Source organism: Microplitis demolitor, chromosome 5 (genome assembly GCF_026212275.2).
Source record: "Microplitis demolitor isolate Queensland-Clemson2020A chromosome 5, iyMicDemo2.1a, whole genome shotgun sequence".
Lineage (NCBI taxonomy): Eukaryota > Metazoa > Arthropoda > Insecta > Hymenoptera > Braconidae > Microplitis > Microplitis demolitor.
The window spans coordinates 16,755,221-16,771,043 of record NC_068549.1 but is presented as its reverse complement, the minus strand read 5'-3'; the positions used below and the strand labels follow the sequence as shown (position 1 = coordinate 16,771,043).

The following is a 15,823-nucleotide window of genomic DNA, read 5'->3' as shown; positions in this document are numbered from 1 at the left end:
GGCGTTAGAGTACATGTTTTGTGTGAAATTTTTAGTGTGTAATATCCTTTATACAGTCCACTTTATTATTTACTTTTGACGTTTTAAAATTTAGTGCAAAAATTTTCATCAGTATTTTATGTAAATAATAACAAAAATAAAAATGAGTAAACGTGATGATGATGATGATGATGAAAATTTTGCAATATTTGGAGAAGCACTAGAAGAATTGGAAGAAGGTATTTATTGTACTTAATATTTTTTTATTTAAAGTTTTTTTATTGAAATTTAAAATAATGATATTCTTTTTTTTTTTCTAACAGATACTTTGCGAAGGAAAAAACCTATAACTGTAGAAGATCAGTATGCTCTAGATGCTCAAGGAAGACGTAGGTTTCATGGAGCGTTTACTGGTGGTTTTTCAGCGGGATATTTTAATAGTGTTGGCACAAGAGATGGCTGGAGGCCACAACAATTTAAATCATCACGTAACATTAAAGCTGATAATGTTTTGCAACGTCCAGAGGATTTTATGGATGAAGAAGACACTGGAGAATTTGGTATTGCACCCACTGGTATACGAGCTACCGTAGATTTTAGTGATCGATCTGAGAGAGGAAAGAAACGAAGAAGAGAACAAACTGATCCTAACCAACCTATTCCTGGAGTGCCTGTGCTCAAAGAGCTACTAAAGCCAATCACGTAAGACACTTTTAAATTAAACAAATTTTTAAAAAATCTTTATAATAAATTATTTTAATTTTATTCATCATTAGTTACACGATGGGTGTTACTTTATTGAAAAAAATGGGTTGGAAGCCAGGTCAAGGTGTTGGTCCAAGGTTAGCTAAAAAAGAAAAAGAAAAAATATATGCAAAAAATGTAAAGAAAAAAGTTTATGGATGTACAATACCTGGTCGAGAACTTAATACTTTTGATAGTAATTCTGAAAATTCTGATAATGACGAAGAAATATTATTCGCTCCTGATGATTATGAACCTTTTAGGTAATAAAATTTTTGATAATTATTACTAATGTTCTATTTAAAAAATTTTTAATGTATTTATATATTTTACAGGTGTAATCCTAAAGATAATTATTTTGGTATTGGGTATAGTGGATTAGAACGACAATCTGTTCTTTCTAATCACTTGAATCTTTTTGATACAACAACATTTACAATGAAAGATAAAAATAAAAAACTTTCAATTCGAGGTCAGGCTTTTGGTGTTGGTGTTTTTGAAGCCGATGATGAAGATATTTACTCATCAACAGATATGTCTAATTACGATTTTTCACTTGGTTCTGAAACAAAAAAAACAAATCGATGGTCTAATGAAAAAAAAGGTGATACTTTAAAAGAGAATTGTATAGACGGGTTTGTTTCAGCGAAGAATTGTTTGAAAAGAAAAAAAATTTTTGATCCACCATTATTACCAAGAGATTTCAAGCCAGTTCACAGAATAAGAAAAAGTCGATTTTCTTCTATTGTTCAAGTAGATGATAATAAACAAAAAGATAAAGAAAAATCTTGCTTTAGACAAGAACTAAATGCTCAAGATAGATTTAAAATATTAGACGAATCACCAAATTCTTCTACATCTAGTGTTAATAAATCTGAAATATTAAATCTGAGTGAAACTTCTAAAACTGTTAATATTGTAGAGAGTCAAAAGTTAAAAGTCAAACCATCATGGATGGATAAATTGAATACATCGAATTTTTTATCTGGAGGTGTTGAAGGAAGTACTAAAAATTTTACAGAAACAATAGAGAGCTCAGAGAAGTTACCAAAAATATGTTTATCAAACCAACAGGAAACTTTAGAAAATTTTAAATCTAATAAAGATAGCGATAAAAATTACATTACGAAAAGTTTTACTGACCCCGAAAAACAAAAGAGATTTGAAAAATTTTTAAATGATTTTAATGATAAAGAAAAATTATCGAATTTTCACAGTAAATGTGAGTCAGATGAAGAGTTTAAGGAATTTACTCTTGTTGCGCAGTCATTTGAAAAAACAGAAAAATCTGTTCCTGAAGATAAACAATTTGTTAGTAAAGCTGTGGAGAATAATTTGAATTTAAATCCTGAAGATCAAATGATTAAAGCAGCAAAAATGAATATGTTTGGAAAGCTAACAAGAACAATTGAAGTTTGGCAACCAGCCAGTGTTGTTTGTAAACAATTGAATATACCTGAGCCGTTTGGTAAAAATATGAAAGTAGAACCACAAAAACGTAAAAAATATTCAATATTTGAATCTTTTAATATTTTTGAAACTAATGAGGTTAAATATCAAAAAGCTACTGACACTGCTGGAAGTTTTAAAGAACCTGTTATAATGGATAAATCTTTTGAGAAAAAAGTTACGAGTAATGATAGTGAAATAAAGAACTTATCAATTTCAAATAAATCAAATATAGAATTAGAAGTCGGTTTTAATAAATTGCATGAGGAAAATCATAATTGTAGAGTTTCATCTGATGTAGCTTCTGGAAAAGATAATTTAAATAGAACTAATTTCGCAACAGCCAGTGTAAACTCATTAAAAACTCAAAGTTCAAACGAGGATGAGAATACTAAAGCAGATGAAACTCAAGTTAAAGTGAGTTCATTAGTTGCTGTGCAATTAGGTAAAGTTGAAGCAAATAAAGATTTGTTCAAAGCAATATTTTTGAGTAGCAGTGATGAGTCTGAAACTGAAGATGATCTTGTTGAGGATGTGGATAATAATACTGTTAAATCATTGTTAATTGGAAAGTCTGCAACTGAGTTAAATATTAAAAGGAATACTTCACCACCACGAGGTATCTTTGCCAAGTTAGATTTTGATGATTTAATGTCATCTAAAAAACTGGCACAGAAAAAAAATGAAAATAATATGAACTCTAATGAATCAACTTCTGCTGGTTTTAAAGACAACCAAATTCAAGTAATTGATATTGAAAGTTTATCTTCAAGTGCAACTACTCAATCAGAAGTCAGTAATTTACCTAACACTTACGGTCCAGTTCTTCCTAAACAGCCGACAAAAGTTGAAGATACATCTGATACTAGAGAAATACAAAAGCCTAAAGTAATTACGAAGTTGAATTATTCAGAGGTTTCTTTGAAATGGGTGGAAAAAACTAAATCTAAGAAGTCAAAAAAAGAAAAGAAAAAGTATAAACATAAAGAAAAGAAAAAACGAAAAAATCAAAAGAAAGAACGCTAGATGATGATTATTTATTTATACTACTGTACTCATTATATGTAAATAATTAAAATATAATTAAATGATTTGCTCAGTACATTAGTCTTTATTATTTTCTTTCAATATATCAACATAGACGTCAGTATATATATATATATATATATATATTTGGGTGCTTCGTTTCCGGCGAAAGTATTTTTTTTGTTGCTCATCCAGCAAAATATTGTTTTTTATGCTAAAACAAAAATATAATATTAAAAAAAAAATGACAATTGCTATTCTATTTTTTAAATTATTAAAATTTCTATAACTCGGAAACTATGGAATTTAGCGACTTGACTTATAGGGCTTTTTTTGAAAGGAATAAAATTTCCTATATAATTCTTATTTACATTTTTGGTGTGCATTCATTGGTTTACGTTCTGCAAGCCAATAAACGTCAATTTGATACGAAAAATGACTTCCTCAGCGGGCATCAGTGAAACAGCTGGAATTACAGCTAAGTTACTATGGGCACTTTTCAAGAATACCAAATGCCTTTTAATTTGCGACCAAAACCGCGTCGATATCATAAAACGCAGCTGAGTATTAGAAAGTTAAAAAAAAAAAGGTAATTTAATTTACGTGTATTTTAAATGGGAAATCTTGGAAATGAAATGGAAAGTACTTAGAATTGGAATTAAGAGCTTAAATAAATATATATATATATATATATTTATTTATATATATATATATATATATATATATATATATATATATATATATATATATATATATATATATATATATATATATATTTAATTATTTTCTGTTCATCTTCAATAAACTCACATTGAAATTGCTTGATATGAAATAATCACGCCCAATTCAATTTTACACCTTTTTTTTCGTAAAACTTTCTTCAGCGGTAGATGTCGATTCCCAATTGATTGATTTCTTGATTTTGTTTTATAAAAAAAACTTCTGTGGTCTTCAAGATGTTTGGATATTAATTGCAATGAAGTAACTTTTTTTTTTTTTTTAATTTTTTTATTTGACTGTTGTCAAAAAAAAAAAAAAAAAAAAAAAAAACTTAACATCGAGAAAGGCCGAGAGTACTTGATGTTATAATTAAATGCTTTTACCACATATTTTCCTTCATCATATTGAAGACTGATGAAGTAAACTAATTTTTACATTACGGCAATAGAACCATGATCCTGCTCTTCATGCTAATGTACGGTCTTTACGGGATCGTCATGAATGGGAACCGAGTCATTGATCGTAGCCATTAGCAAATTTTTCTAGTAATTTACATAATAAAATTTTGGGTGGGACTTGAAAAGTAAGATTACAGTTTGAATTATTTTCTCATCAATTTACTAATTAACAATATTTTAATAAAAAATATTTTTCTATTTAATTTTTTTTTTTTTTACTTTCAAAGAATGATGATTATTAAAAAGTATAAAAAATCATTTTAAGAAATCAATGTCATTTTTTTTATTTCCAAACAATCATCCATTCAAATTACTACATGGATTTAAACATATTCGACTTTGATTTATTTGTAAATTCAAATTTATTGAAATAGTTATTATTACTTTGCTTTTAATTATTGTTTATCATTCTAAATTAAAACAGTTTATTTGTATTAAGTTTTAATTTTTTGTGGGCAGAATATGGTATATTTTTTTATTGAACATAACTTCTCTTTTTTTTTTCTAAAACCTATTTTTTCTTTAAATGTAAGACAAATTTTCTATAGTTTTTTCATCAATGAATATTGTAAATAATTCTATTTATTTTAAATTTATTACTCACTGGTTTTTTTTAACGATAAAATGTAATTTTTATCATTATTTTTTATTTTATTATTTTTTTTCCATAATGAAAGTTGTAGGGAGAGCAGGCAAAAAAAATTAATGATTAAATAGTTTAATAAATTATAAAAAGTTAAAATTCATAATTACACTATAATTTCTCTATCATACAAATATTTATTATATTGTCAAGTGTAAAAAGTTTTTAAAGAAAAAAAATAATTAAAAAAAATTTGAACATAGTTTCAATAATCCTAAAATATCAATGATGATACATGAAATGCATGAAAGTGCGTGATATTTCTAATAACTATTAATCAATTATTAACTTAATATATTAAGTGTTGTAATAGCCAACAATTTGATTTAAGAAATATTTCCGTAGTGTAAATAAAGTATTTTTTATGACATATCAATATTCAATTACTTAAATTTTTTTTATTATTATTCAACTGGAATTCACTTACAATTTTCTAAATATTATATCTATATAATATGTGTCCGTGTAATAAAAAAAAAAATATATATATATATATATATATATATATATATATATATATATATATATATAACTATACTGAATTTATGAAACATGCTACAAAATGTATGCATCCGATGACATAACTACGGGCCATTATGAACAATTTATAAATTTTCACATAATACAAATAACGATATTATCTCATATTATTTGAAAAGTTAAGAAATAAACATTCGTATTTATTCCATTTATGTTCATGAGCATTTATTGAATATTTGTTATTAGTTGGAAATCTTTTTTCATAAGATGAACATTAGCAAAGCAAATACATTTTATAACAGTTATATACACAATACCTACAAACTCTTCCATAATATTATCATATTATTTATTATAAATCCCAAATCACATAACATTTTACTTAAAATTTTTAATCGATATTTATTTAATAATATATTAATCAAAGAGATTTAATATCGTTATTATATTGATTAGTTTTTTAATAATTTATTTAGTTAAAAAATTAAAAACCTCTAACTGCCTCTAATAGAGAACGATTCGAGGGTTGTTTCATATTATAAATATTTATTCGTCGCAAATTCTTCATTTTTGTATGAGTAAAAGTAAATTTTTCCGACTTTTTTTATCTTAAACTTCAATACTGACGATATTTTTTAATTTTTTTATTTACTACTTCGGCAGTGCTTAAGATTTATTAATTTTAAAATTGACTCATTAGTAATTACAATAAAATAATGATATTAATTTTTCTTTTCTATATAAAGTAAATCAAATAAACATATTATACAACTAGACGAGTAGTGTTATTTAATTGTAAAATATTATTTGTAACAGTAATTTTAGATTTTAACTAAAATGTAAAATATGACATTGGATGTTTATATCAACTAATTATATAAAATGTAAGTAAAATTTGTTATGTAACTTGTAGCTCGTATGTCACACATATATTAATAAAACATCGCGTGTTCACTTACAACTTTGCAGAATGTCTCATAAATTCACTACGAATAATTTTATTTACACGGGCAATACTTGTCACAGCAGAGTGGTTCATACATAACTATACAATAATTTTCACGATAAATTCTTTTTTTCGTAAAAAAAAAATCAAAGAATTTATCATGATTTATAATAATTTTAAAATATTTTTTTCTTTTTAGTAACTATTACATACTTACTTCATATTACTCTCATACTAATAAACTTTTATTCTTTCTTAAATCGTTTTTATAACGATTAATAATTAACGGTAACAAAAAAATTTTTTACTTATGGCGGGTAGTTCCGTCTCGCCCTAGTATGGAGGGTGACCTTGCACCGCTCTCCCTGAATTATATTTTTTAAATTATTCTATTCATATTATTTGATTTTTAAATTTCCTATGTACTTTAGAGTAAATATTTACTATATTTTAACTAAAAAATAACAAAAAAATAATTATTCGACGCGGGGTGTTATTAATAATTGACAATTATAATCAATTAAGACTTTTGATCTTCAAAACAGAAATATATAACTTGGTAGTATTCAAAGTGAACATGAATATACATGGATTGAATCGGCAACTGTTTTTATTAGATGAGAGTAACGGAATGGTGCCAATTTTAAATTTAAAAGTGAACACGTCGGGTGATGATGATGATAATAATGAAAACGATGATAATGGTTGTTGATCAGTTGATCTTAAAAGATTTAAGTTAGCCGGAGATCAGAGTTCACAGTCAAACATTGCAAGAGACCGTGTGATCACTTCGTCCTGTAATAAATAATTGTTTATTTAAAAATAATTTATAAAAATAGATCTTAAAATGATTTTGTGAAAATAATTACTCTAAGGCAGCTTTCGATAAACTCTTCTATCGTAATTACACCATCATGATTTAGATCGAGTTTTTCAAATACTCTATCTAATTGTTCTTTTGCTTTTCGTTCTTCTTCTGCAGGATGTTTTCGACCCATAAGTTCATGCACAGCCGTCACAACTTCTCCCAGTTCACCCCTAGTTATACATCCATCACCGTTTATATCATAGAGTTTAAATGTCCACCTCAGTTTTTCGTAAATGCTACCTCGTAGTAACGTTGAAAGAGTTACAAGGAGGTCCTAAAATACATGAATAAAATTACAAGTTATTATTTATTTGTAATTTTATATTTTGTTATGTTTCACTTATAGATATATTTGGGTGACAAAAAAAAATTTCGATTTTTTTTCGTCCTTACCCTTTAAAAAGTTTGTGTATGGTAAAAAAAATTTGTATCAAGTTTGAGAGCTGAAAAACTTGAGTTTAAGAGGTTGCTTAAGAATTTAAAAAATTTTTAAAATATCAAAAAAAAATTAAGTATTTCTTTCTTTCAAACTTTTTTTTTTTGCTACGACAAATCTTACTATACACAGAGTGTTCCAAACCTTTGAAGGAATAAATAATCTCCTGAAACATTTTATCTCTGAATATCAATTTTTAAAAGTCGGTCACAAACATCAAAAATTAAAAAAATTTTTAAATTCTTCCGCGTCCTCTTAAAATTCATACTTTGCAGTAAGATTTTCATGAGATGTCTACTTTCTATGTAATAAAATTCGCTGAGGCAAGACAAAAATTTGAATAAATACAAGCTATAAAATAATTTTTTTACGTTTTAATACAATTAATATAATGAAAGTTTTATAATACGTGTTACATAAAAATATTATTAATATTAACAAAATTAAGGCAGTATAATTATACATATATATGTCAATGATTAACAATTACCCTAAAGCTGATGGCCCCGTTACAGTTAACGTCGAAAGCTTTGAACACGTAGTGGGCATAAAGGGCAGAATCTATAATTAAGCATGTAATAAAAAATTATAAAATCCATTTTATTACTATTATTATATATATTTTTTTAATAAAATAACAAAAGAGAAAAACAATTATTTAATTTAAACTCACTTCCGTGTGGAAAGAACTTGGCATAAATGTCTTTGAATGACTCTTCTTGAACAACGCCCTCAGGGCATTCCTAAAAACAGATAAAAAAAAAACTTTAAGCTTTCTTTCAACGTTTATACATACGTACAAGGTCGGGCAAATTGAAACCCTTGAGACAAGACAAATTTCATAAAAAACGTATAAAGTCATCTTTAAATTTTTGTATTTTGTTCCAACTTATAAAATAAAATAATTATTGATTTGCAATAGTTTAAAAATTATTTGTGTGATACAATTATAATTTATATAATTCAGATTATTTTACTGACGAATTTACAGTTTTTTATTTTTTATTTTCATTGTCAAAAATGAAAGACTATAATTATTGTCATTAAAGTTCTAGCCGCCATATCTATTTTTTGAAAATTTAATTCGACTAAGTCAGTGTACTAGTAAATTAAAGATGTAGAAAACTAATTACTAATTTTAAAAATTTATTATTTCACTAATTTATGAGCAATTTTTAAGAATGAATAATAAATTAAACATTCAATTATTAAAGAAAACTTAATTAAACTATTATAAAAATAGGTAATATCCAGAAGCTGATTGACAAGACAGATGGATGTATATTAGTAATCAATCGTACAAGAAACCACTCTCTATAGATTATGCTAAGGTTGAATAATATTAATAGTGACAGTACAATAATATAATAATCCATCTATATACATTTGAAAAAAATAAATATTATAAAGCATTTTAAAGCTTCAAAAGAGCATTGTTGAAACTTCATATTGTTAATTAACCTGTTGCTTGTTTTTCTAGACATTCAAAGGAATAAAGCTGAAAAGAATTTAGAAAGAAACTAAACCGCTCTTGAGTTTTCTGTTAAAATTAAAAATGAAATAAATCCGAAAAATGATTGACCCTGCAGACAAGCCCCGGAGTCCAAAAACAAGAGATCGAAAATAATTTAACAAGTAATCAATTTTTTAATTTTTATCGGTGATTATTCTTGACGAAATCAATGAATTCAGACAGAAAGCAATACAAGTTTTTTCGGTGAAAAGTAAAATGAAATGTGAATCAAATGAGCATTAAAAAATGACATACCAGGAATGGATTAAGAAATCATTATTTTTTTAATTTTTCGTTGCTAATATTTTTTAAACTAATTAACCGATTACAATGAATTATCCAGCGATCAAGACTGTAAAGACAAAGATCTGATATACAGTGGAATCCCATCAACTTCTACACTCCCGAACTTTAACCCCCCCCCCTCCCTTCACATCTAAAAAAAGCAGGTGGTGCTGTTTACTACAGGGTTTTCTGTAACTTTGATTCCAAGAATTTGAAGCCCTTCATTTTTAAAGTTAAAGAAACTCCACTGAAATTTTTGAAACATTTGATAAATTACGAGTTATTTAAAAAAAGTCAACTAATTTTCTTACATACTTAATGCGATATTTGACGTGACTGTTTTGGCTTTAGAGCTAATTAATATTTTAAATGTTAATCAGCAATTTTAGCATTATCGAAAATAATGCTTCGTTAACGATATTTCTCAACCTAATTATCCGATTTTAATAGTCAATGCGTTATTCGATGAGGTCTTTAGAATTTTACTACTGATTAGATTCTGAAATGAATCTGTCGAATAGTTTTAAAGTTACCCGAAAAAATCATTTTTAAATAAATATTATTTTTGGGAATAACTCGTTAACTACTAGACCGATTAAGCTCAAATTTTTGCAGAATATAAATTTTGATGAATTTTTTCAAGTAACGTATTAAAGATCTAAATCAGTCAATTTGATAAAAAGTTCTAAAATTTTTACGTACGTACGTAAGTACATATAAACATTTACAAACTATCAGATATCATCTGAAAATTTGTTAGACTAATTTCCTAAGAAATTTTTAGTAACTCGGGTCAAAAATAAAACTTGATTTAGACTTGGTTAATTTGGAGTCGTTTTTCACAAGACAAACTCGACTTTTTTTTTACGGAAATATGAAATAAATTGAGTTTTCGCCATGGTTTTAACTTAACAGGCTTACTTAGTCAAGATTTAAGACGAAAAAGTCGAGATCTGATCGAAAAATCGTTGCCAAATCGATAACTTCAAATGAAAATAAGATGAAGCGAGCCTAAATCAAGTTTTATTTTTGTCCCGGAAACTAAAAGAATTTACAAAAGTTAAGAGCTCATTAAAAAAAAAAAAGAATCACAACACATAAATTCGAAGATAGTCAGCAATTCTTCCTGAAAATACAAAAGGTCGATATCTGTTGAAAAATCAGCTTTTAAAAGTCAGACTGAAATTGATGTATCCTTTGTTTCCTTAATTATTCAATGTTAACTACAGTTAGTTAAAAATCAAATTCCCTTTTTTTGTAAATCATTCATATGCTATTTTAATAATATAAACGATACATCGATCATTTTGAAGTTCAAAATACTTTGTTATCGGAAATTTAAGTCAATTTAGAAAGACAAGTATTTTAACAAATAAATCAGTTGTGAGTATGATTGAGAATCTAATCGACTATTTATCTTAAATGGTACATCATAAAGAAATGAACAAATTTACTATGTATATTTTTCTGATGAGATTATGATGTATCTTTTATTATAAAATAAATTATGATAGAAGCTGGAAATAGAGCGAAAGTGAGGAAGTGAGAGCAACTGAGAAAGGGGCAAAAAATAAAAAGGGAGAAAAAGATAGATGTGCTCTATCGATTACCTTTCTTCGGATATGACGTCATGAGTGAGTGTAGCATAAACTTTACTTGTGAAAAGACAATTTTTCTCTTTGATATGTATTTCCATATGAAATGACATTCTTTCATAGCTAAAAAAAATTTAGTAGCATCCTCTTAAAACAGTTTGTCGAAGTGAGTTTTTACTACGACAAAAAAATTTAACGAAAAGGCGACTGTTTTTCATGAATTATATTTCGTTTAATTAACAACATAATTTAAATTTTAATTTGTGATTTTTATTATTCTCATAAAGTGTTAATTAAAATTTTTCCAACGGATTAAAAATAATAAAAGTTAATTTTACAGTAATGAAAAATTTTGTTTTACTATAGCAGTTCTTTGGTACACACAAACATTAAACATAAATAAATTTTTTTTTAAATACTTATGACTAAATTAAATATTTTAAACGTTTCAGTTATAACAAATTAAAAATAAAATTGTGGGTGTGGTTATAAAGATAATTTCATCGTAATAAGTTTTTTCTTGAATGAAGCTATTATATCAATGGACTTGAATATTCTTTGCAGTAATCGAAGGAATTCATAAAATAAAATAAAAAAAAAATGTCCATTTTTTATTTAAATGCATTGCAAACTAGTTCTGATCCGATTGATTTTAAAATCTAATAAAAGATATAAATTTTGAACTAACCCTTGCAATATCACATTCCAATCAGTTGGTTTATTCAAAATAAATTTTTATTTTGATAACTTCTAAATTTAAGTCTTTTATTAAACTTCGAAATTAATTTATTTGAATATATTCTGTCTATAGACATATATATACTGTCTATAGATAGTACAAAAAAACAGAGTGAGAAATGAACATAATTCGACCCTATAAAATGAATTTTTTTTTCATTGATAGTATTGCATTCCGGAACACATCCCTGCGACGTGTCTCGGCTACAGAAACGTGTTTATCGCCATTAGTGTCAAAATATATATGCACATAAATGTAACTATATAGAATACTGGTTATGTTTTGATTACTAACTATTTGCATAAATTTAAACATTTTGAAAACTATCATTAAAAATAACTGATGCTGAATCGTTGTCAATTCATATAATAGAAAATTTTTATTTTTGACATTAAGCATTCAAAATTTTTTAAATAAAAAATTTTTATTATTTAAATTTTTCACGTCTATCAAATAAGTTTTAATTTGTCTAAACAATATTAGCAATTAATAATTTACTAATTTTTTCTTTAAAATAAAATTTTTTTTGAATAGATTCCTCGTCTTTAGAAAATTTATTATTTGATAATTAATTATTGACTTTTTTTACTTCTAAGGAAAAGTGAAATATTCCATGTTAAACTTTGCACAAAATACTAATAAATGAATACATACAATTTATATTAATTAAGAAAAGACATTGAATAAAGTAGTTTCAATATAATTAGTCAGGCATCATATATAATATTTCTTTATTTAGTATATTAATTTTTTTTATTCAAATTTATTTAAAATAAAAAATAAAACATTACAAATGAATTTCTGATTATTATTGTTTTCAGAATTGTAAAAAAAAAAATATTTTTTTCACTTATAAATAATAATTTCTTATTAAATTACTTTTTGTAAAATTTTTTTTAGGATCGTGCCTGACTTATTTTATTATTTCTACTTATTTTTAATGCCTTTTACTACGCGAGACACTATTATTTTCGTTTAAATCCAAGAATACAAATAAAATTTGTTGTTAATTGTTATTCTAAGAAAATTAAACTGAATAAACATTATTTGTTTACAAAAGTATAAATAAATTTTTGAATTTTATTACCTTTTAAAACTCTATAATACTCATAACTTAAAATTTCTGTGGTATTTGAATGCGTATTTATAGTCATATAGACTTGGTACAGACTAATAATGTAGTGTAAAGTGTGTCTGAACGACTTTTGTTTATTGTTGATAAGTCTATCAGATACATTTGGAACGAAACTACGTCATACAAATATGCGATTTTATATACGTAAAATATAACAATATAACTCTGATATCTATTCTAAACTTAAGTTCTATAAATAAAATCTATATCTTTCGATCGACATATATTTACATGAAAAATTGCCTTTTCATAAGATAAGTTTCAAAATGATTTATAATTTAATATTTTAACGATTTTAATACCTCACTCTTTACTACATTCATATTTATAAATAAATTTATAACAAAATATAAAAATTATTTTTAGAATATTATTTACTTAAAATATATTTAATCTTTTCATTTATAAAGTGTTATTTTAACATTTATTCAATATCAATTGAAGAGGTTTATTTTTGGAATAATAAATTTATAAGTGAATATGTTTGAATAAAAATACCTGTTTGAAGCCACGATACATCACACATATCTCCTGCCTCGAAAACTTTGTTTGCCTGAGAAGCTCTTCGATAGCCACTGGTCGAGAGGCTTGATGTCTAGCTCGTGAACTTTCAAACTCAAAAAGAGCCTCCTCTGGGCCCGGTGAATCTGGTGGTGTTGCCATACTTTAAATGTTGTTTTTTTTTTCTTTTTTACAGATTCCTTTTTTAAATTCTAAGTCAAGAATCTAAATGTAGCATTTTAATATTTTTCTATAAATGCATAATCCTCATCTCTATGATGATATAAATTCTAAATAATTTTAGTCTAAAATATACAATAATGCTACTTATGAATTTCTTAATTGAATATCATAATAAATAAAAATTCATCCAAAGAAATAAAAATATGACGTACAATATTACAATAAAATTTTCTTTTTCTACATATAATAGACGATAGCATAATTTAATATTATCTTTTCACGACCAATGAACACATTTGTTCTAGCATCTTTGCTTAGTCATATTCATTAATTCAATAAATTAGTAGGTACTTTATTGTTGTTTATTTCTTTGACTAGAATATAGTATATTAAAAAATAATATTAATATACAATAGAGAATATAACATTAAATTGAAACAACGTAGTTTAATTTATTAAAGAATAATTTTTTTTATTTTGAATTCTTTAGAATACTTTAGAACAGATAAGTTTTTTTGTCGTGAATGCTAATAATAAATATTATTCTTCTAATTATAAAGCCAAAAAATAAATTTCGCTAACCATGACCTGCGCTGTCCGCTAGAGTCACTTCGATACTTGGTGAGTCGATAAAATACGACCCAGCTATCTAGACCACGAGGGAAACAACCTGGTTTTAATTGTAGTCTATATAACGTCAACGGGGTTATCTTTTCTTCACTTTCCCGCGTAGTCCTTTACTATTCAATCTACAGCCCTACTAGATATCTTTCTAGTGCCACTATTATCTACATACAACTATTTTAAAGCATTTCATTTGATTTCATTCTATTGTCTGTTACTCATACAAAAAAAAAAGAAAAATAGTTTGCAAATTCCATTCATCAATAACTCATGTTTAATAATAATAACTTGAACCGCTCAATTTTTTTTTCTTATGATTTAAACTGTCAATTACAGCTAATGTTTTTTGCGGTCTATTTACTGATATGGAAATAATTCTTATTTTAAGAATAAGCAGAATTGATTTAATGAATTATCTGTTTTAAAAATATTTTCTAATGGAGCAATAGATTATATAAATTAAATAATTAATTTTAATGTATTTTACGTATGCTCACAGAGATTTGAAAAATCATATTTTCCCACAATAAAATAATTGTTGCCACTATTAATAGCTTCTTCTTTTTCGTTTCTTTTTTTTTCTTATGAATTTTTACTACCCCGTCAATTGATCATTGGCCATAAGTTAGATTTTAGCTTGAATTATAGATTAATAGCACTGACTCACGATATGTTTTGAAAATAGCACTATATTATTAACATATCACAGTGAAATAGTTTTTATTGCAATTTTATTTTTTAAATTTTATTATGTTCTGGATTTCGTTAATCACCCTGATAAATTAATCTTCACAATTAATAGTATTAGAGGAAGACAGACTTTTTGTTTTTACTTTATTTTTTATAAATTTATATGTCAAGTATTCTGGTGTTAAAATCAAGATAAATCTGATTGCTTGTTTTTATTGTTATTAAAAAATTATTTTACAATATTTTTTAATTTTTAATTTTTTTTTTCAGTTCATTATTACTGGACGGAGATTTACAAATTTATTGTAATGATATTTAAATATTTTCAACAATGATTGTTATTTTTATTTTCATTAATGTCAATTATCCTCAATATTTTTTATTTTTTATTTTAATTGCATGGATATTCGTAGAATAATAGAATACTTGTTTTTTCTTTTGTAATAATTAAGAAGGCAATAATTTAAAAAAAAAGATTTTTTTTTTTTTTTTTTTTTTTCCAAATATGTCTTATATGAAATTCAAATTTTCATTGTTTGACTTGCATTTTTTTTAAATTTTTATAAATGTGACAAAAAAAAATTTATAAATATTTCAAAAATAAAAATCTATTTAAAAATGTCCTTCATTTAGGTCATGGTTGTTTGACTTTCTGGACATTATTCTAAACATTAACGATAATCGTTGTTGTCAAAATCCTTAAATATTTTTAGTAAAAAGGTTGATAAAAAGTGTAAGATTTTTTAAGTTGGACGACATCACCCAGTATTATTCTTCGACTCTTTTTCTTTTTTTTAATATTTTATTCC

At 25.2% G+C, this 15,823-nt stretch overlaps 2 protein-coding genes across 2 annotated transcripts; one reads left to right on the top strand and one right to left on the bottom strand.

The window, feature by feature from the left end:
* Positions 1-13: 13 nt before the first annotated feature.
* LOC103573817 (G patch domain-containing protein 1 homolog) lies at positions 14-3,274 on the top strand. Its single transcript, XM_008553046.2, has 4 exons — positions 14-218; positions 303-681; positions 756-986; positions 1,059-3,274. The coding sequence occupies exons 1-4, from the start codon at positions 143-145 to the stop codon at positions 3,196-3,198; spliced, it is 2,826 nt and encodes a 941-aa protein (XP_008551268.1). The 5' UTR covers positions 14-142; the 3' UTR covers positions 3,199-3,274.
* A 3,015-nt stretch (positions 3,275-6,289) lies between these two features.
* Positions 6,290-14,058, bottom strand: LOC103573818 (Kv channel-interacting protein 2). Its single transcript, XM_008553047.2, has 5 exons — positions 13,515-14,058; positions 8,423-8,492; positions 8,240-8,310; positions 7,315-7,587; positions 6,290-7,240 (listed from the first exon to the last, which is right to left on the bottom strand). Exons 1-5 carry the CDS (start codon positions 13,677-13,679, stop codon positions 7,193-7,195), a joined length of 627 nt encoding a protein of 208 aa, XP_008551269.1. The 5' UTR covers positions 13,680-14,058; the 3' UTR covers positions 6,290-7,192.
* Positions 14,059-15,823: the final 1,765 nt, after the last annotated feature.

What these genes read in the sequence shown, in the direction of transcription:
- LOC103573817 (XM_008553046.2), top strand. Translation starts at nt 143, where the DNA reads ATGAGTAAACGTGATGATGATGATGATGATGAAAATTTTGCAATATTT. An exon ending in ACTAGAAGAATTGGAAGAAG is followed by an intron (nt 219 to 302) that starts GTATTTATTGTA and finishes TTTTTCTAACAG; the next exon opens with ATACTTTGCGAAGGAAAAAA. An exon ending in GATGATTATGAACCTTTTAG is followed by an intron (nt 987 to 1,058) that starts GTAATAAAATTT and finishes TATATTTTACAG; the next exon opens with GTGTAATCCTAAAGATAATT.
- LOC103573818 (XM_008553047.2), bottom strand. Translation starts at nt 13,679, where the DNA reads ATGGCAACACCACCAGATTCACCGGGCCCAGAGGAGGCTCTTTTTGAG. An exon ending in ACGGGGCCATCAGCTTTAGG is followed by an intron (nt 7,588 to 8,239) that starts GTAATTGTTAAT and finishes CATGTATTTTAG; the next exon opens with GACCTCCTTGTAACTCTTTC. An exon ending in TTATCGAAAGCTGCCTTAGA is followed by an intron (nt 7,241 to 7,314) that starts GTAATTATTTTC and finishes TATTTATTACAG; the next exon opens with GACGAAGTGATCACACGGTC.